Source organism: Ctenopharyngodon idella, chromosome 6, assembly GCF_019924925.1.
Source record: "Ctenopharyngodon idella isolate HZGC_01 chromosome 6, HZGC01, whole genome shotgun sequence".
Taxonomy (NCBI): Eukaryota; Metazoa; Chordata; class Actinopteri; order Cypriniformes; family Xenocyprididae; genus Ctenopharyngodon; species Ctenopharyngodon idella.
Genome location: NC_067225.1, coordinates 19,410,304 through 19,435,937, shown reverse-complemented (window position 1 = coordinate 19,435,937; position 25,634 = coordinate 19,410,304). Strand labels below are relative to the sequence as shown.

The 25,634-nt window shown below is 35.3% G+C and overlaps 2 protein-coding genes and 1 long non-coding RNA gene across 4 annotated transcripts in view; 1 reads left to right on the top strand and 2 right to left on the bottom strand.

Moving 5' to 3' along the window:
* sgip1a (SH3GL interacting endocytic adaptor 1a) overlaps positions 1 to 12,631 on the top strand; it is a 60,709-nt gene extending 48,078 nt beyond the window's left edge. The window contains 8 exon segments of the mRNA XM_051896303.1: positions 4,277 to 4,388; positions 5,123 to 5,278; positions 7,046 to 7,178; positions 7,697 to 7,846; positions 7,848 to 7,900; positions 9,463 to 9,527; positions 10,111 to 10,275; positions 10,369 to 12,631. Of these exon segments, the coding sequence (XP_051752263.1) occupies positions 4,277 to 4,388; positions 5,123 to 5,278; positions 7,046 to 7,178; positions 7,697 to 7,846; positions 7,848 to 7,900; positions 9,463 to 9,527; positions 10,111 to 10,275; positions 10,369 to 10,391 (857 nt within the window). The 3' untranslated portion in view covers positions 10,392 to 12,631.
* A 678-nt stretch (positions 12,632 to 13,309) lies between these two features.
* Positions 13,310 to 15,547, bottom strand: LOC127514402 (uncharacterized). The gene is made up of 2 exons (XR_007930627.1): positions 14,914 to 15,547; positions 13,310 to 13,757 (listed from the first exon to the last, which is right to left on the bottom strand). It is a non-coding gene; the product is annotated as an uncharacterized LOC127514402 (long non-coding RNA).
* Positions 15,548 to 18,567: 3,020 nt separating this feature from the next.
* dnai4 (dynein axonemal intermediate chain 4) lies at positions 18,568 to 25,582 on the bottom strand. Of its 2 annotated transcripts, none has more exons than XM_051897222.1 (17): positions 25,436 to 25,582; positions 24,996 to 25,155; positions 24,662 to 24,843; positions 24,430 to 24,533; positions 24,141 to 24,297; positions 23,778 to 23,917; positions 23,496 to 23,675; positions 22,746 to 22,931; positions 22,485 to 22,618; positions 22,296 to 22,382; positions 21,623 to 21,774; positions 20,782 to 20,939; positions 20,202 to 20,305; positions 19,999 to 20,097; positions 19,645 to 19,871; positions 19,343 to 19,496; positions 18,568 to 19,226 (listed from the first exon to the last, which is right to left on the bottom strand). In XM_051897222.1, exons 1-17 carry the CDS (start codon positions 25,483 to 25,485, stop codon positions 19,176 to 19,178), a joined length of 2,325 nt encoding a protein of 774 aa, XP_051753182.1. In that variant the 5' UTR covers positions 25,486 to 25,582; the 3' UTR covers positions 18,568 to 19,175. The 2 variants fall into 2 exon arrangements, with proteins under 2 accessions (XP_051753182.1, XP_051753181.1); XM_051897221.1 differs by having other exon boundaries at positions 24,996 to 25,179; positions 25,436 to 25,578.
* Between the last annotated feature and the right edge of the window lie 52 nt (positions 25,583 to 25,634).

The following is a 25,634-nucleotide window of genomic DNA, read 5'->3' as shown; positions in this document are numbered from 1 at the left end:
ATCAGTATGCCTGCCGCCACATAAGTTTGAGTGGAGAGCTCTCAGATGTTGCACCTGGGAAAAAGCATTTCTAACATCGTCATGTTACAAAGGTCGAGCTTTACTGCCACGTAAATGTAGTCCTCACAGGTGAAATTCACATCTTTAAATTTTATCTTCAACATCCTATGCTGCATTTAATTAAAATTCAAATGTGGGATATTCCGACTTGATATCTCTTACCATAAAGTGCCCGATGCGAAATTACAAGACTACCTTTATCTTCACAATTATTTGATTGTCAAAAATGAATAATGCAATTTAATTACTGGGTTTTACTGTGTTCTATCTCTCTCTCCAAATTGCCAAAACCGTTTTTTTAATACTATAATGTAAGAACTTTGACTCATTGATTCATTTTATTTGCTTAAAAGCAGATGTTAATCATTAACTGTGTACATCTTCCTGGGTTGCAATATGCGAAAATGTAGTTTCCAAGTCCAAATTCAGTTAGTCTTCTATTATGCTATTCCAGGTAGGACATTCTGAGATAAAGGGGATTGGCCCCACGCTGCGGGCCCCCAATCCGTCCGGGCCCATATGCATGTGCACACCCAGACGCTACTCCACTGATTAAAACATCAATTTAACAGTTCAAGATAACACATTGAAATGCTCAGCATTATTGTACAACTCACATCTTCTCATTGCTTAAGTGATCTTCACTTCATTCATAGTCCTGGTCCTGGTTTTGTCTAAAGTTGTATTACCACTCTCCAGCACAGTAGAAGAAGCCCTCATTTGCTTTTCCTTCTTGTCACCCATTACTGCCCCCTGTTGCCCATCATCCTTACTGCAGTGACCTTCTCCCACTCACATATGAGATATGAAGAAATAGACCTATACATGCGGATAACAAAACACAAACTGTAGATTATTAGGTTCATATTGTACATAACCAAAAGCACTTCTTAAATACTTATTTTAAAAGAAATAGTTTACCCAAAAACGAAAATCTGTCATTATGTTGTTCTAAACCCCTTTGCCATTATTTCTTCCATAGAACAAAAGTACACACTGAAATGACAAAAAACTATATTAAAGCACCATAAATGTATGTGTTGATATAAGGTTGTGTGAGGAACAGACTGAAATGTAAGCCACTATTTGCTGATAATCTTCCTCTCAAGCAAGAATCAAGAACAATTAATTCACGAATAACAAAACAAAGCTATTGCATGGCTTCAGAAGACTTGGAATATAGTGCAGAAGTCATATGGACTACTGCTATGATACTTTGTCAAGTTGCTTCGGATACCAGCATCTGCTTAATAAATGTAAATGCAATGGTGCTTTTTAGAGAAAAAATGACAGTATACAGGTTTAAAATGTCGAGTGAGTAAATATGACAGAACATTCCATTTTGGATTATCTATTCCTTCAAAAGTTTAAGAATAAGCTGTTTAACATCATCCTTGAATTTAGAGGCTTTAATTTCTAAGCAGCTCAAATCATCTTCGGCTTTCATCTGATGATATTATATGTAAATAAATCAGAATGTTAGAGTATTTGATAGAATATAATTTTGTACTCTCTGAATCTCCCAGCTCTCAAAATAGTCACTTCTCAGCTGTCGAACAAGCCAACAAATAGTGACAACATAATAGACAATGGACATTAAAATCAAAGTTTGCACATGCATCATTATTAATAACAACCATAAATCTGAAGCGAATAGCAAATGTATGTCACCTTATTTTCGTACTTGCTGCAAATAAAATGACTTCTAATTACACAAAGATCGAATTAGGTTGACTATTTTATTGTTTGCCCTTTTGTGAATGTTTCACACATCATAGTCATCCCCATCTAAAGTGAACTGTGACCATCTTTGACCTTTGACCCCTGGCCCCCATCACTGTGCCGTATGATGGACCTGTGTGTGACTCACGCTACTGTCCTTCTCTCCCCCTTCTCCTTCCCTGCCTCTCCTCACTCCCCCCGTCCTTATACCTCCTCCCCCTCCAACACAGAGACAGACCAGCCCTCCCTCGTGTGGTTTGACAGAGGCAAGTTTTATTTAACCTTTGAAGGTAAGTTGGGGTTTATATCTAAGGACGTAGCGCGTGCACACTCAAGTCTCATCTGACTCCCCCTTTTCTCACGCAATCGTTCCTTCATCAAATCACTGTCATTTGCTTGACATCTGCTTTGCTCTGTATATCTGCTTTGCCATTTAACTGTTCATCTTACGGTCATTGGCAGCTTTCCTTTTCTTTCACAACCATCATATTTTCACCTGCGTCACTAATATGTCTTCTGGTTCTTGTGGCTCATCTGCTTTGATCTTTTCGACTTTGGTCTTGGATCATAACACAGTGTTTCAGCTTCAGGTGCATGCCATTGAAGCTGAGTGCTATCTGTTTCAGCTTCCTTTGTTTTTCTCTTCCATTCTTTTTTCTTTTTACTTATCCTTGGTTGATCTTATAAATCCAAATTAATAGACTTGCATTAAAATTCAAGCATTCAAAAAAGACTAGAAACAGCTTCACATACTGTAGAAAAGCATAAATTGTATTAAACTGTGTTTAAAAAGAAATACTGAAGAACTGGATTTTAATGATGTTCAGCTGTGCTCAAAAATCAACAATCAGCTTGTGATTGTGATTCATTGTTTACCACAATTAAAATCACTGTGTAAACATACTGTTGTTCAGTAATATTTAGACACTTTTGAATACTTAAGCCACGCTAAAAAAATGTCTCAGATGTCTGAACAAAATGTCAAACCATGTTGCGTCTGCTAAAAATGCTACAGTACCTTTTCTAATATAATTTTTAGCAGATCAAACAAACTTTTTGACATGGTTTGGTATTTTGTTTTATAATGCAAAAATAAATGTGATATAAGTGTCCTTACATTCTAAAAGATGCTGGGTTGTTTCAACCCAAATTTGGGTCAAATATGGACAAACCTAGCCGTTGGGTTAAATTTTTTAAATTAAATTTTTAACTTAAATTACACTAATATGGACAAACCCAGGTTGGTTTTAATTAATTTAAAAATTTAATTTAAAAATCTAACCCAGTGACTGGGTTTGTCCATATTTGACCCACATTTGGGTTGAAACAACCCAGCACTTTTTAGAGTGTACATTAAGGATTGTTTTCTATTTACTGAAACGTCACAACAATAATTAAACAATACATTAAATAATGCAGATATACAGTCAAACCAAAATGTATTCAGACATCTTGTACATTTCATTCATTAATACAGTTTATTCACTATAGTTTAAAAAAAATGGTAATAAAATATGACAAGATCTCAGAGTTAAACTGTGTCAGAAAAAAATAATTATGTCAGATAACACTTAAGCAAAACATGGTCAGGTCAAAGTGTCTGAATAATTTTTGGTTCCAAATTTTTATTAATTTTACTGGTAGTCCGCTGTATGAAGAATTTTTGGGTAATATGTCACAGTTTACTTTATTTTGCTATCCTTACTTACATAAATGAACTACAGTGTCCTGCACCAACTAGTAAAAATATACCAAAAATATCAAAAACGTCTGAATAATTTTTGGTTTGACTGTACTTCATGGTTTTAATGCTTCATTTGCTAGTCTTTGCTGCTGACTTTCAATGATATAATTTAACGATATAAACAACCAAATGACTTTGCTTTAGTAAATTACATGAATTTAGTTACGTCTGTATTTATTTATTTATTTTTTTTTTTGAAATGAGTTATCTGGTTAACAGGCATAAATTTGCGTTTTCTTGCCTGTTGTTTATTTGTTTCACTTTTGGTGCAAAAAGGCCGCTCATCGGCGACTAGTTTTGCTTTTCCGTATCGCGTTTGGTATGCCCAAAGTGAGCTATCTGTTCTTTGAGAATGTGTTAGGTGAAATATAGTAATCTTGATTGGCCTATTCAGCATTGAAAATAAGCTTAGAAGAAGAAAATAAACTTGTACACTTTTACTGACAAGTCCTAACAATGTGGTCAAGACAAATAAGCAGTTCATCTGGAGAAGGCATTGTGCTAGATTTTAAGTCTGGGTTCAAGCGCCTTGCTAAAATACAAATGAAGAAATTAGGTTTGTCAGCTGCTGATTGTCTCACACTGAGATGTTATGTTTGTCTATTTGTTTGTATTTCCATTTCTCTCATTCTTTGTCACCCATGTATTTGCCTCTGTGTTGTATCTCAGTGACTGTTCGAAATTGTGTTTTTGTCTGTAAACACATTCTGACTCAGAGTCTGTGGTGTGCGCGTGTTTTTGTTCTCTCAGGCTGTTCTCGAGGGCCCAGTCCACTCACCATGGGGGCCCAGGACACACTGCCTGTGGCTGCAGCTTTCACAGAGACAGTCAGTGCCTACTTCAAAGGAGCTGACCCCAATAAGTATGACACAATGTCTCAAAACCAGATTCACATTTAGCTCTGTAGTTCTACTTTGTGTTTGAAAAAAGAACAAAATTATTATTTATCCTTTTTTCTCATTGAGAAATGCACACCTAGAACATTTTAGTAAGGGATATTATTAAATAAAATAATAATACAGCTGGCCTTTTGATATTTTGTTTTTGTCTAGCAGTCTTAGGCTGTGTTTGAAATCGCCCCCTATACCCTTAAATTGGGCACTATTTGAGAGAACAGCCATTTGTAATGGTGTCCGAAACCATAGTAGACAATGTTATCGAGTGCACTCGTATACCTTAAACAAAAAACTATATTAAGTTTTAATACTTTAACCCTAGCTAAAGTCAGTTAAATATTTCGTTATCCTTCCTCACATTTAAATATATAAGTTAAATTATGACTTGTACATTAATTATAATTACTTCAATGGCTTTTTGCAATGTAAGCATCATAACAAATATAAATACATCAATATGACATGGCCACGGCTGTTTTGGACACAGCCTTAATTTGAAAGCACATTTAAGCATTGGAACCGTATTTAACTGTCATCTCTCTCCCTCACTCTATTAATCTCTTCTGTTTATACTTCAGTTTTTCTTTCTTATTCACTTTATTACAGTATATAAAATGTCTTATCGATCTCTCTGTTTCTAACACTGTTTCACACACCAGACCTTTACTTATGTATGTGTTTAATAATGTCACTCTCTAAGGTGTGTGGTGAAGATCACCGGAGAGATGGTGTTGTCCTTCCCAGCAGGCATCACACGGCATTTTGCAAATAACCCCTCGCCCGCTGTGCTAACCTTCAGCATAACCAACTACAGTCGTCTGGAACACGTCCTTCCTAACCCACAGTTACTGTGCTGGTAATAACATTGATCTAACATCACCTACAACAGAACCTCCACAGACCTTAAACCCCATCATATGGATTGATTAGTGATGATTACACATTTCCTTATTAGTCACACAAATTAAGCATCAGCCATGAAATGTATTATGAATTATTGCTTATAGACTTTCATAATTAGTAATGGAAGGAGAGTCTGTAATACTTCAGTATAGTTTAGCACATCTTCTCAGGGTGAGATCTCACTTCAGAATCATTCCTGCACTGCCTGCAGTCAACTGAGGGTGACTCACAACACTATGACTAATTTCATGTGATTCAACAGTTTTGGGGGGTAGTATATCATTCTGTTTTCTGTGGGATGTGATCATTTACTGATTTTGCAAAGCATTCTTTTACACTGCTCCTCAAATGTCTGGGGTCTGTAAGATGTAAATGTTTTTTGAAAAAAGTCTCTTATGCTGCATTTATTTGATCAAAAATATGGTAAAAACTGTAATATTGTGAAATATTACAGTTTAAAATAACTGTTTTTCTATTTTAACATGTTTTAAAATGTAATTTATTGCTGTGATGGCAAAGCTGAATTTTTCAGCTTCAGAAATCATTCTAATATGCTGAGAATTGGTGCTCAAGAAACATTTCAGTTACATTTTATTTAAAGGTGATGTTGTTACATTGTAATTACACAAAGAAGTACTGAGTAATATTAAAGGGTTAGTTCACCTAAAAATGAAAATTCTGTCATTAATTACTCACCCTCATGTCGTTCCACACCCGTAAGACCTTTGTTCATCTTCAGAACACAAATTAAGATATTTTTCATAAAATCTGATGGCTCAGTGAGGCCTCCATTGACAGAAAGATAATTAATACTTTCAGATGCCCAGAAAGCTACTAAAGACATATTTAAAACAGTTCATGTGACTACAGTGGTTCAACCTTAATGTTATGAAGTGACGAGAATACTTTTTATGCACCAAAAAAACAAAATAACGACTTTATTCAACAATATCTAGTGATGGGTGATTTCAAAACACTGCTTCATGAAGCTTTGAAGCTTTATAAATCTTTTGTTTCGAATCAGTGGTTCGGAGCTTGTGTCAAACTGCCAAAGTCACGCCCCATTGAACCATTAAAATTTCAAAATACTTATGACATAACAAAGCCTCGTTTACTAAAATCACGTGACTTTGGCAGTTTGATACGCGCTCCGAACAACTGATTCGAAACAAAAGATTCGTAAAGTATTCTCTTCGCTTCATAACATTAAGGTTTAATCACTGTAGTCACATGTAGTCTGTTTTAAATTTGTCTTTAGTAGCTTTCTGGGCATTGAAAGTGTTAATTGTCTTGCTGGCAATGCAGGCCTCACTGAGCCATCGGATTTTATGAAAAATATCTTAATTTGTGTTCCGAAGATGAATGAAGGTCTTACGGGTTTGGAATGACATACGGGTGAGTAATTTAGTTCATTTTTGGGTGAACTAACCCTTTAATAAACTACATGTACTTACTATGGGGTAAAGTTTAAGGTTTGGTTTAGGGTTAGTTGCTTGTAATTATGCAAAATTTACTGTTACTACTACAGTAAGTACATCTAACATGTAACTATGTCACCTTAAAATATAAAGTAAAAATGAAATATATCATTTTAAAAGAACATACCCCAAACTTTTGAATGGTAGTATACATGTTGATGCAGTAAGAAAAGATAATGGCCATTTGTTTATTTTAGTAGAGTATGATATGAAGATTGAATGTACTTTCAAATTTCCTACAGTGACACCACACAGCCAAATCCAAACTCAAAGGAGTTCTGGGTGAATATGCCAAACCTGATGACCCATTTAAAGAAGGTGGCGGAGCAGAAACCACAGGCAACTTACTACAATGTAGACATGTTGAAATATCAGGTGAGAAGAACCTCAAAGCAACACTGACCACAGAGACATAAGGGCACCTGTAGTCATATTTCATTTTAAAAAATCTACAACAGGTATTTGCCCTATAACTTACATAAACCGTTCTCAATTGGTTTTGCTTTGGAACCTATATTTTACTTCGGACGTCAAGTAGTCACCCAGTACAGTCAAGTCAAGTTATTTCTAAAGGGCTTTATACAATACAGACTGTTTCAAAGCTGCTTCACAGTGATAAACAGGAAAATAACGATTAATGATGCAAATTTCAAATATGAAACAAATTCAGATTCTGCTGTAAAACAGATCTAAAAAAATTAATAAATAAAAAAAAATCAGTTTGGTGTTGATTCAGTTTAGTTATCATGTACGAGTATTCGAGTAAACAAAAATGTCCTTAAAAACAAACTAAATGTATAGAATCAGTATTTACCTTGTACAGTTTTATTGTGTTTGTGATATTTGAAGATGAGGCCATGTCATCTAACACTTAATTTCCCTATGTACATCAGGTGTTACCGAAAGGTCTACAGTCCACTCCTCTAAATCTAGCAGTGAGCTGGAGGTGTGAACCCACCAGTACCGATCTGAGGATAGACTACAAATACAACGGTGGGGCCATGACCACTCCTGTCGCCCTCAACAATGTTCAGTTCCTCATCCCCTGTGGACGGAGGCGTCAGCAAACTGCAGGCTGTGCTTCCCCCAGCTGCCTGGTGAGGGATTCTTCTATTGATGGAATTCTAGTCTTCAAAACTCAAATCGTCATTGTGAAAATGAAGCATAATGATAGCCCCTTTTCACAGACTGTGATGACGTGTTTCCACAGTAACCAACATCACAAATCTAGTGAAGTTTTTGGTAACACTTTAGTATGGGGAACACATAATCACTATTAACTATGACTTTTCCCTCAGTAAACTCCTAATTTACTGCTTATTAATAGTTAGTAAGGTAATTAAGTTTAGGTATTGGGTAGGATTAAGAATGTAGAATATGGTCATGTAGAATAAGGCATTAAAGGGTTAGTTCACCCAAAAATGAAAATTTGTTACTTACCCCTTCCGTTGACACCCGTTGTGTCGTTCCACATCCGTAAGACCTTCGTTCATCTTCGGAACACAAATTAAGATCTTTTTGATGAAGTCTGAGAGGGTTCTGTCTCTCCATAGAAATCCAACTCAACTACCACTCCAAGGTCCAGAAAGGTAGGAAAAAGACATCATTAAAGTACTCCATGTGAGTCCAGTGGCTTAAACTCAGTTTTATGAAGTGACATGAGTGCTTTGTTTGTGCAAAAAAACATAATTGACCACTTTACTTTACAAAAATCTGCAATGCACATTCATGAGAGCATCACGACGCATGCGTTTTGTGTTCACATGAGAGCTGGCATTGTTGTGCGAACACGCTTTGGATAATAATATTTTGTAAATATCAATCAATATTTTTGTAAGTAAACAAACTTACTGTTTTTTTGCACAAACAAAGCACTCACGTTGCTTCAAAAAACTGAGTTTAAGCCACTGGAGTCACATGGAGTACTTTAATGATGTCTTTCTGGACATTGGAGTGGTAGTTGAGTTCATCAAAAACATCTAAATTTGTGTTCCGAAGATGAACGAAGGTCTTACAGATGTGGAACGACACAAGAGTGAGTAATAAATGACAGAATTTTCATTTTTGGTGAACTAACCCTTTAATATGTGCCTAATAAGTACTAATAAACAGCCAATATTCTAGTAATATGCAAGCTAATAAGCAACTAGTTAAAAGACCCTAAAATAAAGTGTTACCAATTTTTCATATTTTCATTTTTTTTAAATATAATACACAATTATATAAAGTTATACTTTGTGTTATGTTACATTGGCAGTAAATGACAAAAGCTGAACTAATGCTTTTTTTCTAATACAACAGCTGAGGGAATAATGGCAAATTTGACATCTTTCTCTTTTTTTCTGTCTGCTATAATCAATTTCTTGATATTTTTTCCCTCGTTTGGAAAGTTGTAGAAATGCTATCACAGATGTTTCATTTGCTATTAGAGAAAATGGAATACAAAAATGATTTTTGCTGTCTACCTACTATGATGACTTCCACTTCTGAGAACCCCGGAAATGTGAAAAATGTCCATTGTACTTGTTTTTAGAGAGTTTGAAAAATTATATTATGAATGAATAGTACTAGATGTGATGGAAGAGATACAGTTTGACAGTTCTCTCTTTTTTTTCTTTCTTTTTAGATAATATAATCATTTTTATTGGTATCTTTATAGGAATGCAGAACAGCAGAGAATCTTATGGAAGATTCCTGATATTTCACAGAAGTCTGAGAATGGAGGTGAGAATCATGATTCAATTTTGTCTGTATATACACTAATGTTCAAAAATTTGTGGTCGGTAAGATTTAAATGTCCCTTATTCTCACAAAGCCTTTATTTATTTGATCAAAAATACAGTAAAAATATTACAATTTAAAATAACTGTTTTCTATTTGAATATATTTAAAATGTAATTTATCACTGTGTTGCCAAAGCTGAATTTTCAGAATCATTAGTCTCCAGTGTCACATGATCCTTCAGAAATCATTCTAATATGCTGATTCGGTGCTCAAGAATAATTTCATCTTATTATCAATGCTGCTTAATATTTTTGTGGAAACTGTGATACTTTTTTTCAGGATTCTTTGATGAATAGAAAGGTAAAAAAAAACCATTTATTTGAAACTGAATCATTTAGTAACATTATAAATGTTTATACTGTAACTTTTGATCAATTTAATGCATCCTTTCTCTGAATAAAAGTATTCATTTCTTTCTTTCTTACTGACCTCAAACCTTTGAACTATAGTGTATATATCAGTGTATATACACTATCTATAATAAATAATAATAAGTTGACTATTTCTTTTCTCATATCTTCAGGTGTAGGATCCCTGCTGGCCCGTTTCCAGCTAACAGAGGGTCCCAGTAAACCCGCCCCGGTGGCAGTGCAGTTCACCAGTGAGGGCAGCACTCTGTCAGGCTGTGACATTGAACTGGTTGGCCTTGGATATCGTTTTTCCCTTATCAAGAAGAGGTTCGCAGCAGGTGAGTTATGCGAGTGACAACGGCCTAGAATCTTCCAGAGAGCCAGAGTTCGCATGCATTTATTTAAAATGTACGTTTGTGTTTTTACCATAGGAAAATACATGGCAGACAACTAAACGGCATCTTTGATCCATGCAAGTCTGCATATTTTGGACCAATTCTGAATATTTAAAACACAGGACAGATCACAAGCCTGACCCCTACCTGACCTTATGGATAAACCTTTGTAGATGTACAATACAGGTGGACCTCACACACTCCAGCAGTATTATATGAGTTGCATTGTAAAATGTGGAACGTTTTAGAGTGTACTTATATGTGTGAACTGTATTCACTTTGCAACATCTTTATTACGGCAGTTAAATGACCTGGGGTTTGTTCGTAAGGTTTAGCCTCTACTTCTGTCCAATGTGTTATTGGCTGTGCCTACCTGAACCTGAATTTTCTGTATCCTTCTCTAAAAGAGATACTGAACATGTAATGTTTTTATTACTCTATGCATTCAGTTTGTCAAAAAGTATCACATTTTCGAACAAGGTAGCAAATTAGTGCGGTAAACAACTGATTGTCTAAAAGAGGAATGAGCCTCTGCCACAAGATGGCGCTATACCGTTGCATGTAGTAAGAGGTCTGCACCAGATTTTGGTATTGCTCAAGCTTATTTAGTCATGAAAACGTATTCAGGAATATCTCTTTTTAATTTACTCAGTGCAGTCAGGTTCATTAATTGGAAAACAATAGTTTTTTTTTTTTTTGAAACTCTTTGTAGAAATTTGTAGTCAGCCACTGCTTTAAAACTCTCCTGCTTGCAATAGACACACACAAACATGATTTTCCTCAACAGAAAAGTCCTTTTAAATGGGTAATATATATCTTGAAGGCCGTTTGGTGTTTTCTTGTATTGTTAAATAGCCTTTCTGTTATTCCCAAGGGAACAGTGTTAGACATCAGAGTACATGACATCACTCTATTTTTATTTATTCATGATTTGTTGTATAAAAAAAAAAGAAACAAGTTACACTGTATATGAATAGACTTTGAATGGTATCATAATTTAGGATCCTTGAAGTTTTTGTTATCTGTGTAGTTGGGTAAGCTGTGTACAGTATAAGGTATAAGATATAATTTTTAAATTTATTTCAGATATAAGTTTTTTAACTCAAGTGCAACAGAAAATTTACGCTATATATATGGGTCGGGTGACATGTAAAAGAAAAAATGAAACGGGATACTGTATCTACCTAGATGCGTCATGCTTAATGTTATTACAGTGTTATGTATAGCAGCACTATTAGTTCAACAATGGATTGTCAGCTTTTGGACATTGTAAATTCTTTTCTCATTCACGCAGATGTGTTTGTATCCAGCCTCTCCCCTCAGTATCCTGAGCATGAGTCCCTGCGCTTGAGAACCTCTTTATTTTGCAAATGGTAACGGTCTCTGTGAGATGACAAGGTTCTTGAGTGGTTAAATGACCAAATCGTTTTTGTTTTTTTTTCTTTTCGTTTGTACGTGTATCTCCAGAATTGTCCTTTAAGAGAAAAAAAGCTGCATATTTTTTAAATGTTTAAACCTATGAATAAAGTGAAAAATATTGTTTCTTGTGGAAAAAAAAAAATGAAAAGGACAAAAAAACACTGTGTTACTGTTTAAATTCCCAGATGTTCTGATGTTCACTGTCAGGAACAAACATGTTGGTTACATCTTTGAGTGTCTGATGTAGACATTGTGATGGTTTGGAGATGATTACTGGTGCTTTGTGATTCATAGGATTCCATCCACATTTAACGTTAAGGATGAGCGGAGCGTCGCCGTCCGTTAACACTGCATTGCATATTTTATGAGCACTGTAACTAAAGGGTTTTTTATTGCACTGAGTTTAATCGAAGAACAACTAGGAGTCTCTCAGCTGAAAGAAAAAAAAACCTATGAATTCAATTCTGTGTAGTGCTTAATCAGTATGTCTACATGGTCCAAAGTGAAACGTCTCTCAGATGCGCAAAAGAAGTGAGAAAACTCATGTCAGTTTGATGTAAGTGGAGCTGTGTGTGAAAGTTGAGTTGCATTAGTGTGTGTGTGTGTGTGTGTGTGTGTGAAGTTGTGTCTGTGTAGGAGGGAGTGTGCGTGTGCGTGTGTGTGTGCGCGCGCGTGTGCGTGTGTGTGTGTGCGTGTGTGCGTGTGTGTGTGCGTGTGTGTGTGTGTGTGTGTGTGTGTGTGTGTGTGTGTATGCACGCTGTCTGGTAACTGTAAATCATCTCTTCCCAGCAACATGTGCAAGCTGTGTTTGTACAAAAAATGTTAACAAAGATCTGAGATTACTTTGCTCTTTCCAAAACAATAAAACATATAAGCCTGATACGTTGATGTATTGTATTGTTATACATACAGTATGTGTGTGTGTGTGTGTGTGTGTATATATATATATATATATATATATATATATATACAGTCAAACTAAAAATTATTCAGACATTTTTGATATTTTTGATATATTTTTACTAGTGGGTGCAGGACACTATAGTTCATTTATGTAAGTGAGGATAGCAAAATAAAGTAAACTGTGACATATTATACCCAAAAATTCTTCATACAGTGGACTACCAGTAAAATTGATACAAATTTGGAACCAAAAATTATTCAGACACTTTGACCTGACCATGTTTTGCTTAAGTGTTATCTGACATAATTATTTTTTTCTGATACAGTTTAACTCTGAGATCTTGTCATATTTTATTACCATTTTTTAAACTATAGTGAATAAACTGTATTAATGAATGAAATGTTTAAGGTGTCTGAATAAATTTTGATTTTACTGTGTGTGTGTATGTATATTTATATATAATATATATTCTGCCTGAAATGCTCATCTGTATTATGTAATATATAATATAGATTTTTTTTAATATCATTGCACTCACTTTGCTTCAAATTGGTTTACCAAAACGTATGAAGGAGTCAGACAATAACATTGTGAAATCATAATGATGATTTTCAGATTCAGTGTTTGGAGGTTTAGGGGGAAAAACACCTTTGATGCATTTGCATTAATGTTTATTCACAAAATACAATTTACAATTAAAACAACTTAATCGCCACAATTACTGCTCTGCACCTCAACACAATTTCATTGTTGATATTCAACCTCTTTTCATGGTGCAGTTTAAAGCACAAGTGTAGCAGAATGATCTAAGACAGACAGGCTTTTTATGTAAATTAGCATAATCTATTGGCAAATTAAGTTGTTATATGAACTCCTACTGACTGTACACTTTATAGAGAAGCGTTCATATTCATCTGAAGTCAACTTGGAAGAAAACATAGTGAGACAAATAGAAAACGCAAGTTCAGTCCTCAGCAGAGCAACGTGAGGTCACTTTTCTTGCAGCCAAACTGACAACAACCATTAAGGTCTCGCCTGGTCAGGTCAGATCCCAGACTCTCACTAGGATCCTCAGGGCTGCTTAGATCTCCATTAAAAAACCCTGTGGAATGACAAAGGCAAAATATAAAGTTATGTTAAAAACATTTATGACTTTTTTTGCAAGTTTTGAGTTAGAATCAGTTATAGATTATTACAGTCTTTTGTAATAATAAAAGCCTCTTCCCAACTTTTCCCTCCCTTTTTTTCAATATTTGCATGCAATCAGGTCTCAAATGATGTGATGGCAGGTAGAGAATCTTCTCAGACTCCACAGACAGGAGATCGTGTTTGCTGCACTGTGAAAATGACACAGGAGTTTTCTGCTTTAACTCAACTTGTGTCAGTCTAATGGGAATGTAATATCACCAGACGTTGTTTATCTGTTGACTGGAGGAGACTTGATCTCACTGATACAATTAAAGCAGTGTTCTGTTAAATATCATCAGGCTTGAAGGGTCAGAAAGAGGAAGAGATGCTTAGATACTCACAATCATACGGTCATTGGTAATTAGCAAAAGTAAGTAAAGTTTTATTTACATACAATCTTATAAAACAGTGTTTAAAGAAAATGTTATATATAAATATATATATATATATATATATAAAATACATGCATTCGAGTTTGTATTTGTCATTATATTCACATACATATATATATTTTATTATTCAATATTTGTCAATATCTTTCCTCTCCCTTTTGATATTTGTCATTATACTTCTAAAACTTCATTTCAACTTCACTTACAAATTATAGTACATATTATTATTATTATTATATAAATGTAAACAAATGTAAATGTGTATATATTTATATCCCTCTCCCTTTTGATCTGGATTCAATTAAAATTCAATTAACAGAACTTCCACATGCATGACAGGGCTGTAATTTAACACAATAAATTATTATTAATAAAGTGTATGCATATCCTCCACAAATATTGTTTTAGAACAATTAACATCTAAAACAAAATGCTAATCATCTTTTTATGTATGTGTGGAATATCTCTGATTAGATTCATATGATTAGAAATAGATAAATAACTACAATTATTTTTATTCAATCTATAGAAAGAGTTGTATTTAATAAAAAAAAAAAAACAATTTTCATTAGTGACTAAAATTGTTCTGAAGCCCAACACTGAAACCAGCATTTAAGAGGCATGTGATGATTCAGAATTAGCATGAATCTTATAGTTTAAGTCTCATAGCAAACTCACCTTCCATATCCTGCGGACTGCTGAACCTCCTCCACCTGGAGCCCCCACACGTGTAGACGACGGCACGGATGAACTCTCGGCCACACAGCTTGACGGTCCCCACATCAGCCTGTACGTCTGACACACTACACACAGCACACAGCAGCAGAACTGGCAGCAGTACAGCAGGAGAATATAACCTTCTCATAGTGGCTTCAGTGTCCGTGCTCCTCCTGTTCTGCCCTTACGTTTCCTTCTGTCTCTCTAAGGTCTTCTCTATCTTCTGCTAACCTCTCTCAGGTCTAGTGAACATCTGATTTTCTCATGAGACGTGACCCCAATTTATGGAGGCATGTTGGACGGCTCACGTTGGACAGTTCCATCCTGTCTAAACCCCACCCAACACTTACTTGATCCCCTCAAGTCAAACAACTTTGATCGAAAAACAAAGGGCAGCAGGTATTTAGGTGCTTTACTGCCCCAATCTGGAATTAAATTACATCCTTAGGGACAAGCTGTTGTCTCTTAACATCTCCAGTTTAATGGTCTCATTGCAGTGATATTCTCCTTAATGAATGGATAATCTAGTCACATAAAGACCAACGCTGCTCCCCGAGCAAAACAGATGTCCACTATCTACTGATGTGACCATCAAATTCTGTTCCCTTAAACCTACTTGGCCTATGAGAAAAAGAAGTGCAAATGAGCAATATGGCTATAATCTGAGCCATTATGGTTTTATGGCTGATGTGCCCCATGAGATGAATAACAGTATGATGTCTATTGACAAAATGACATGAAAGTTTGTGGGACAAAATCAATACAAGGAAACATAAGGAAAAACTTGTTTTTCATCAAAAACAAATATTATCACCAAGCTATATAATATAATATAATATAATATAATATAATATAATATAATATAATATAATATAATATAATTAATATAATATAATATAATATTTGTCTCACTGACTCTTTCAGTGGTAACTTTGAATTTAATAATTAAAAAAAAAAAAAAAAAGGAGAGAAAATTTACTATGCGTCCTGCATTAATTAATAAACAGTTTACAGTTTCATTAACAGACATTTTGTGAACGTTTTAGTATGGGGAGCACATATTCATATTTAACTACGACTTTTGCCTCAATATTTTTTTTTATTTACTGCTTATTAATAGTTACTAAGGAAGTTGTTGTAATGGTTAAAGGATTAGTTCACTTTGAAATGAAAATGACCCCAAGCTTTACTCACCCTCAAGCCATTTGGATGGAAGCACTTTCTTCAGCTCATACTCATTGATCCCTATAACTGCCATTATAAAGCTCGGATGCATCAGGATATTAATTAATATTTCTGCGATTATGTTCATCAGAAAGAAGAAGGTCATATACACCTAGGATGGCTTGAGGGTGAGTAAAGCTTGGGCTAATTTTCATTTCAAAGTGAACTAATCCTTTAAGTTTAGGAACGGGGTATAAGCAACTTGTTAAAAGTGAAAATTGTTCCCCATGCTAAAGTGTTACCACATTTTTTATATAATATGAGATTTTATGTTGAAGGACTTCCATGGCACATTAAGCTATCATAAGATAGGCAAGATAGGCAAGGCAAGTAATTATATTATATTATATTATATTATATTATATTACATTATATTATAGTTCAAGTTCATTTTATTTATATAACACATTTACAACAGTCACTAGGCTAACCAAATTGCTTTACAGAAGAACAAGATTAAAAGTATAGTGTTGTCAACATAGTTGAATTACCATAAAGCAGGACCAAAAACAGAAATTAAAACTCAGATATAAATAAAAAAAAACCAACCAGAAAAAATAATCAATATACTAGAGAAAACAGGTAGGTTTTTAAAAGAGATTTAAAAACAGACAAAGAAGGGGCCATTGGCAGGGTGTTCCAGAGTCGCGGCCCAGCCACCACAAATGCACGCTCCCCTCTAAGCTCGAGTCTAAAGTGAGGGACTACCAGCAGAGCCCCGTTGCAGGATCTTAGGCTTCTAAATGGAGTGTATGGATGAAGAAGTTCAGAAAGGTAGACAGGAGCTAGGTTATGTAGAGATTTATATACAAAAAGGAGAATTTTAAAGTCTATTCTGAGGTGAACTGTTAACCAGTGGAGAGATCTGAGAATAGGAGTGATATAATGTTCATGTTTACAACACTTGTGAAGAAGTCTGAACGCAGCGTTTGGACTAGCTGAAGACGAGCAATTTGAGACTTAGATATACCGCAATATAAAGAGTTGCAGTAATCTAGCTGAGACGTAACGAACGCATGAACAGCCATTTCTAGAGTTTTTGGAGTGAGAACATCTTTGATTTTAGACAGTAGACGAAGCTGATAAAAGCTGGATCTGATTATGAAGGAGATATGTCAAATTTTAAAGACTGGTCAACAAGAACACCTAAGTTCTGCACCCGTGAGGATCTAAAGATGGACGAACTCTCCAAATCAGGACTTATACACTGAGAATTCTCATTTGGGCCGAAAACAATAACCTCAGTCTTATCTTCATTTAGGAAGAGGAAATTTTGGGCTAGCCATGATTTAACCTCCTCTAAGCATAGCAGAACAGATGTAATCGCTGCAGGATTGTTTCTTTTGATTGGTAGATACATTTGAGTGTCGTCCGCATAGAAATGAAAAGACACACCATGCTTCCTTAGAATAGAACCCAGAGTAGAGAGAAAATAGAGAAAATAGTGCCCTGCGGAAGGCAGCAAGTCAGAGGTGCCATGGAGGAGGTGAAATTATCCATCTTCACAAAAAACTTTCTGTCAGACAGGTATGACTGAAACCATTTCAGAACAGTTGCTTTTAGACCCACCCAAGACTCTAGTCTAGATAATAGAGTATGGTAGTCGATAGTATCAAATGCAGCCGATAAATCTAAAAGAATCAGAACCACAGAATCTCCGAAATCAGTAGAGAGATAAATATCGTTTAACACTCTCAAGAGGGCGGACTCAGTGCTGTGAGCAGACTTGTATGTCTGTTAAATAAATTTTAATGTAATTAAGAAAGCATAGCAAATATCACATTTTTATTTTTTTTTCTTCCATTTTTTGCTTTATTAAGTTGAATATAATATAATATAATTTTATTTTATATTATGATATATGACATTTGCCTCGCTGTCTCTTTCAGTGGTAACTTTGAATTTAATAATGCAAAAAAAAGAGAGAAAAATGACATTTACTATGCTTCCTGGATTAATTAATAAACAGTTTACAGTATCATTAACAGACATTTTCTACATAATAGAATAATATGAGATTTTGTTTCGAAGGATTTCCATGGCACATTAAGCGATCATAAGATTAGGCAAGTAATTATATCACATTAAATTAACAATATTTATGAACATCAACTTCCTTCAACACAAAACTTCATGTGGGAAAGTGTTTTAAAATGTATAAATGACCATATGCCATATGGATAAAAAGTCCCATATACATTACTAAACAAGCAAGACCCATTTCCTGTCATAATGTCACAGCTGTTATTCTTAAAAGCTCTTATATAAGCGGAGTTGCATCTTCATTGCTACATTGTTTGATTTGTACTAAAAAGCTCAGATTAGAGGCTTTTTTGAGATGTAAGAGAGAACAACAGTTCAGTAATGACAGTCATTTGTAAAAGTGTGATGTGGCCCTCATGTCGTCGATAAGCTGTAATGTGTGGCGGGCAAGTGGTAATAAAACTGTCTGTCCATTACCACAGAACAAACACTTACATTCTGTCTGTGGTTCCCACACAAAACCAATATAACACATCCGACAATTATTTCAAACAAATGTATTTGTTCCTTACCAATGAATGCCTGCATGCAAAAATGCTTTTAAAATATGGTTAGAAACATAAGGCCTTTGTGTAAAGTTTTTTATTTTTTTTTATTTTTTTTATTATTATTAATTAGCTTCTGAAGCAATGTTGTTATAGTTCCTATGTTGTTAACATAGGTTAACATATAACAACCAAAGGTTTAAAAAATACATAAAAGACATTTTCATCTCATCAAAATTACAAATAAATTCACCATACTTTAATTTACTTTAAAACATGACTTTTTGGAGGGATATATTTATTCCTACAAGGATGGACAATAAGGCACAAACAGGCATGCATACTGTAATCCCATTGTTATGTAAAATGGAGTCACTCAGTCTGCCAGAGGATATAGATTATGATGATGGATAGGTAAAAACAAACAGCCTGATCCTTATATGAGCCTGTACCAGTCTTTCCTAATGCTCCTCAGTGTTGACTGGACAGCGTGGACTGAATTACTTCCTCCAACGTCTCCACCTGCAGAAACACAAGAGATATAAATGATCTTGGCATTGGACTTTGATTACTTGGATTACTTTGAGTACTGTACCACACACGTCAAGCCACATGGACATGAACAGATCAGGCCTTACCTGTGTGCTGCCTCCAGGTTTGAGGTTCTTCAGCTTGTACACAGTGACCCCCCCCTCACTGTCCCCCACCAGAACACAGTCTGTCTCAGTGGTGAACAGCAGAGCTGTGGGATTCACTCCTGAACTGGTCTCGCTCACAATTGTCGGGTCCAGACTGTTAAAAAAAATGAGTGCACTGTAAACTGCTGGACAGAAAAAAACTCTAAGCACTAAACATTTTAAAATGATGTTAAAATAAGATGAGAAAACATAATAGTTGTTATTATTCAATATTATAAATGCTACAGAACATAAGATCTTACCTACTGACTCTCAGGTCCCAGATTTCCACCTTACCCTTGCTGACAGCTCCAAAGACAGTAGCACAGTGCGGAGACCACATGATATCAAACACAGCCTTCTGTTTAGAGTTAAAACAAAGCACGGGTGTCTGGAGGTCCTGTCTCCAGAGTTGAATAGTCCAATCTGAGGAACAACTCAGGAAAACATCTGGACAGAACGGCGACCATGCCACTTTATAGACGGGACCCTGGGGAAAGGTGCAGAGAGAATAGTAGAGAAAGAAAAGAAAGAGTAAATGTTTAAAGGTACATGAAGGAGGACTCCATATTGCAACCATAAGGCACATTAAAAATTAGACAAACATTTCTACATACTTTGTGGGCGTTATAAGTTTCCAAGAATTGCTCATTATATGAATAAGAGCACTTGTGAATATGACCTTCCTCTGTTCCAGCCAGGTAGATATTTGAATCCTGTAAGACAATGGCATTATAGCTAATAACAAATCTCAGCTCTTTGATATTATAATTATGTGTACATATGTGAGATGTACTACTGTACTCAATGTAGGCCTCACATTAGGATGGAAATCGAAACACAGCCCCGGTGACAATGATGAGATCAACGGTCTCCAGTGCTGGCGGTTCGTTGCCATGTTAGACATCTTCAGTTTCATCAGGTCTAACTCAGACAAAATACAAATTATTCAACACATGGCTCAAACTTACTAAAACCAGCTCAACTCGTCAGTATTGTGTTATAGTCTTATATATCTGAATGATAATTATTTGTACATTATGAAGGTGCAATCACATTAACAGAATTTCGTAAAAATTCTGCAGGCAAAAAATGGTCTATTGTCCATTGTCAACAGTGTAGCGATGTATGAAGCACCGCTCACATAAAAGTCACTTTATGTAGCTTTTTTCCTAATGAAATGGAGTGGACTGGATTTCACCAAGCAATGGTAAATGTGACGGCACCTTAATACAAATATATGGTTTGGAACAACAAAGAGTTATATGATGACATCTTTTATTTTTTTTGGGGGTGGACTATCCCTTCAAGTGTCCAAATGCTTTGTGGGGCCAGTGTTGTAACACTATATCTTTGGTCTGTGGTTCTACACAGATGTGTATCACGTCTGTCTCACTTACCAACGCATTCCAGGCTTTTGTACTGGACCCATTTGCTGATTCTTCCATCAGCTGACACAGAGATGAGTATTTCCCCTTTATCCTCTCCACTTAGACCACTCTCATGATCAATCCATCTGAGCTGCCACACCGGACACGTGTGCATGTTGGCACAGTCACTGTGACGAGATGACACAAGAGTAAAGTCAATGCAATATCAGAACATGCTTGTGTGTACACAAAATAGGGTTAGATCTGATCTTTGTAATATTTCCACAATAATGAAATCTAATCAAAAATACATTTTTGATATGTGTACTTTCCCTATAGGCACTATGACTTTCAGGTTATATACTGTAGATCAGTGATTCTCAACTGCTTTTTTCCCCATTGGACATCAAGTGACGACTCAACACTACCAAAATTGTTTATCATACAAAAGTAAATAAAAATATACTTAAAATCATTCATGAAAATCTATTAAAATCATCGCTGCATAGCAAAATAATGCAAAATTATTAACATGGAATGAAACATTTATAAAGAAGTATGATTTAAATGAACCTTCTGAATATGAGGAATGAATTTGCAGATGTTGGCATCTGCCTAATTTGATTAGATTTTAGATAAATTACCAACCAAATTACTGAGTATGGTAGGATGTATGGCCTTTGATGTCAACAACAAAAGTGTTTTCTCCTCTATTAAACGCTGATAAGTCTATTTATTTTGCTACCCTAACCATAAACATATAATTTTGGAATTTTTTGGGATGCAAACCACTGATATTGAGAAGCCTGTGTTACAATCCGTAACTTCCTGTACTGTAGCTGATCAAGAGAAGGAATGCTCACAGCCCCACCTGCTGTCAATGATGGGTGTTTGTTCTGTGGCCTGTACATTATAGATGGCAATGGTGCCATCATGCATGCCTACTGCCAGCTGATTGGCATTACAAGCTGAGAAATCCAGTGCAGTGACTCCACTCTCACAATGATAGATTCGATCAGGCCACTGAAACAAATGAACAAACATATTTAAAGAATGTTCATGATATGACATGCTGAGGCATACAAAGACATGAAAAAGAATACAGTGGCTATAAATGTATGAATGTCTTTGCATTAGATAATAAAATATTAGTGTCATTTATTTTAAAGAAAGCTCACAAAAACACTTTTAAATCAAAACATTTTTGTAAAGAAGTTTGTGTAGCATAATTTGTTACTTGGTTTAATATATTATTATCTAATGCAAAGAAATGTACACATTTAGTGTGATTTAAGTGTGACGTAAGTGTCCAAAAGTGTCCAAATACTTTTTTGGGGGCTACTGTATGTGAGCACAACATTTAAAGGGGTCATGCCATGAGAAATCAAATTTAATTGATCTTTTGACATATAAGAGTTCTTTGTACCATTAAAACAACTTGCAAGTTTCAGAGCTTAAGGGATCTGTACAAATAAAATACCTACAAACACAGTTAAATTGGCTAAATCTGCTATTTGTCTTTGATCTAAAGTGTGCATGAATACCGTGGGGTTCTTCAAAGACCAACAGCACACAAGTCCAGATTTCTGATCTTTGAAATCAAGCTGTCCATATCCCACAGCAAGAAGATCCTGTAGGGAAACACATGTTATTCAGTAAAGATATAAAAATAAAAAATGAATAAATAAATAAAATAATTTGTGGATGAAACATGTTGGTAAAATGGATAGTACTGGATTTTTCTTGTTCCAGGTCATACAGCTGACATTTCGCCCCATGGTGAGTTCACACTCAAAGGCCCAGAGATGCTCAAGGAATGGGCTCAGGGAGTTTTCAGACCCCATTGCCATCCGCACACAGTCTGGGTCTGTTCAACAAAGCAATATACATATTCTATCAAATTTCAAATTTTTATTTATAAATTGATATTTAAATACAAAAAACATAAAGATACATTTAACATGCAATTTTAGATGCTATACAAAAGACATTACCCTCTATTATAGGCAGTTGTCTGTATGCAGCAAGCTTGGGTTGGAAGATATTGGCCAGAACCACCTTTTCCATCACTGCCAGGTCCTGCTTTAATTTGTCTGACTGTAAGATCAGCTCAAGATCTGGCTCTTCCTCCACCGGAAGCACACACAGCATCTTTTCAAGTTGAGTGCTTGAGCCACTAACTACATTAAAAGCAAGGATGAAAATGAATGTCTTTTTAACCATTTCCATAATGTAATGTGAAAATACTTAATGACTGGTTTTAAAAAATCAAAAATAAAACAAACAGGAAAAGATATGACCTTAAACATTTGAATGTATTATTATTATTATTAAATAAGCCAATAATTCATCAAGTGTTTAGCCTCATTGCTTAGTGAATCTGTATTCAATGTAGTCTGGATCAAACTATCTTTTGTGCTATATTTTGTAGTTTTGTTTTAAGGATGAAATAATTTCACATAACTTTTCATTAAACTGTATATAATTTGCTATTATATTAATGATAATACAGTATATTAGAATTTGTTAGAAGGAGAAGGTGAACCTGTCCATGTTGACATCTGTCTAATTTGTACAGCTTTACCAAATGACAGATGAATCTATGAATCATAATAGCACACAGTATGACTAGATGCACAAGTTATTTCCTTTGTTATCCAACTATGCATGATTATATGATTATATATATACACCAGCTGGGAATGATTAGTCTAAATGTAGTGTTTATTTATAAAAACAATTACCTGTACTGGTGAGGCTGACCATAGACATACTCTGGTCAGAACCCTTAGGGTTCAGGAGGTAACTCATGGAGGAGTCTGGGACAGCAGGCGTATTTTCTTGAGCAGACACTGCTGTGTTTCCACTGACATCACTTTTATTGCGGAATGAATCATGCATGTCCCAGATGGTGGCCATGACACCTGGATAGAGTTTTTGATGTGAAAAAATTACATTTGAATCACAATGAAGTGCCTTTTATTTTAAGGGGAAGATTATAAATGAACTTTGTATTGACATCATACCTTTGTCTGCCATTGTAATGCTATCACACTGGACCTCTTTCGTCTTTGGTGCACCACTGAATGTTTGCATTGAGCGTTCCACATACTTATCATTGCCCTGTCTGTTTTTGCACAGTTCTGTGTAAGCGTTGTTCCTTTCCCTTCAAAACGCAAGAACAAAACACAGACAGATTAGTACTATGGGAAAAGTGACTGAGTGTGTCTAGCTATAGTGAAAATAAATGTGAAGTAAATGAGAAATATATGGTTTAATAAGCAATAAATTAAATGTCAAACAAGTCAAATGTCATCAACAGAGATAACTCAATCTTAAAATGGAATTTGAATATTACTGGGGGGAAAAAAAACATAAATGTGACTCACTTGACTGCCTCAGCATCCTCTGAATCTACAGACATGGACACTGCAGGAATGTCCAGCAGCCAGATGGTCTCTGTCTCAGTCAGGTAACAATCCAGCACACTGTCCAATATGTCCTCCCTGACCTGCTCCTTCACCTCCTCTTTATGAACCTGAACATCTGCATGAAGCAAACACAGCAAAATATAGTGGAATATCAGAATGCTATATTGGAAAATTAATCAGATAATTAATGAACGGACAAGTTAATGAGGAAACTTGGCAAGTGAAAATATGAAATGGAAATGAAAACCTGAAAGACTGTTGGACAAGTCCTGTTTCACTAACAAGTCTTTAGTTTCATCAGTCACCGATTCCGCTGTCAGGCTTGTTCTGGATGTGCTCCCAAAAAAAGACCTGACATGACAGCAGAGATCACTCCTTCGTTACTATAGCAACAAAAGTAAGATAATTCTTTGTGGTACAGATTTATGTGCACTCAAGTGCTGCAAAGAAGTAATATTTTGACATTTCTCCTCAATTACCTTGTAAACGGTCCAGTAAAGCTTGCGTTGGTGGTCTGGAAGGCTACCGAGGGAAAGTCTGTCATGGTAGTCCATGACGTGTCATGCGCAGGAAATATTTTTCCTTGTTTAGGTTGTAAAACCCCAGGATCTGGATTATATAATGGGCGAGGAGCAACGTCCAGCCCATGTTCATCAAACACCTGGTGAAGTTGGTACAAAAATGAATGAGTTTTCTTTAGATACTATAGATAGATAGATAGATAGATAGATAGATAGATAGATAGATTGATTGATTGATTGATTGATTTTTGCCAATTTATGCATATTCATAATAAAATAAAATGGCCATTACCTGAATAGTGTGTTTTGGTGTTTGGGCCGAGCTCTTGTCTAGAACTTTACTGTCACCTGCCGAACTGAAGCTCTTCCCGCTGATTGAAGGGTTAATGGTCTTTGAAATGCTTCTACTCGCGCGAAATACTCCAGATGATACATTTAGTGTTTTAGATGACCTGGAAGGAAGAAAACCTGTGAGCCTATAAGGAGAAAATGTAAATATTCAAGCCAAAATAATAAATATTAAAGAACTGGAAAAATGTTGTTTAAAAATATTTTTAGTAGTAGAATAGCACATCAAATCTTCTTCACTTCTTCACCACACTACTTCACTTAAATTCATGTTGACAAATCAAATGAATAAATTAACGTATGTACTGGTGACATGCTGACTGCTGACAATTAATAATAAAGTGTTTGAGTTGCTCTTTGAGCGTTTGTAATGTATAAACTTACTTGGCAACGTTCAAAGAGTGTCTCTTCTGTTTGACTGTTGTGTTAGACATGTTTCACACTTTTAAACGCGAGAAATAAAACAGAAGCGCTTGGCTGGATGGCTTGAAGTTATATGCAGGACAACAAACCGGTCCGGACTCCTGAGGCTTCTTGTTTGAAATAACCATAGAAACAGACTCCTCCTACTAGTCCAATGCAG

What these genes read in the sequence shown, in the direction of transcription:
- dnai4 (XM_051897221.1), bottom strand. Translation starts at nt 25,485, where the DNA reads ATGTCTAACACAACAGTCAAACAGAAGAGACACTCTTTGAACGTTGCC. An exon ending in CACCAAAACACACTATTCAG is followed by an intron (nt 24,844 to 24,995) that starts GTAATGGCCATT and finishes CAACTTCACCAG; the next exon opens with GTGTTTGATGAACATGGGCT. An exon ending in ACAACTGCCTATAATAGAGG is followed by an intron (nt 22,619 to 22,745) that starts GTAATGTCTTTT and finishes TTTGTTGAACAG; the next exon opens with ACCCAGACTGTGTGCGGATG.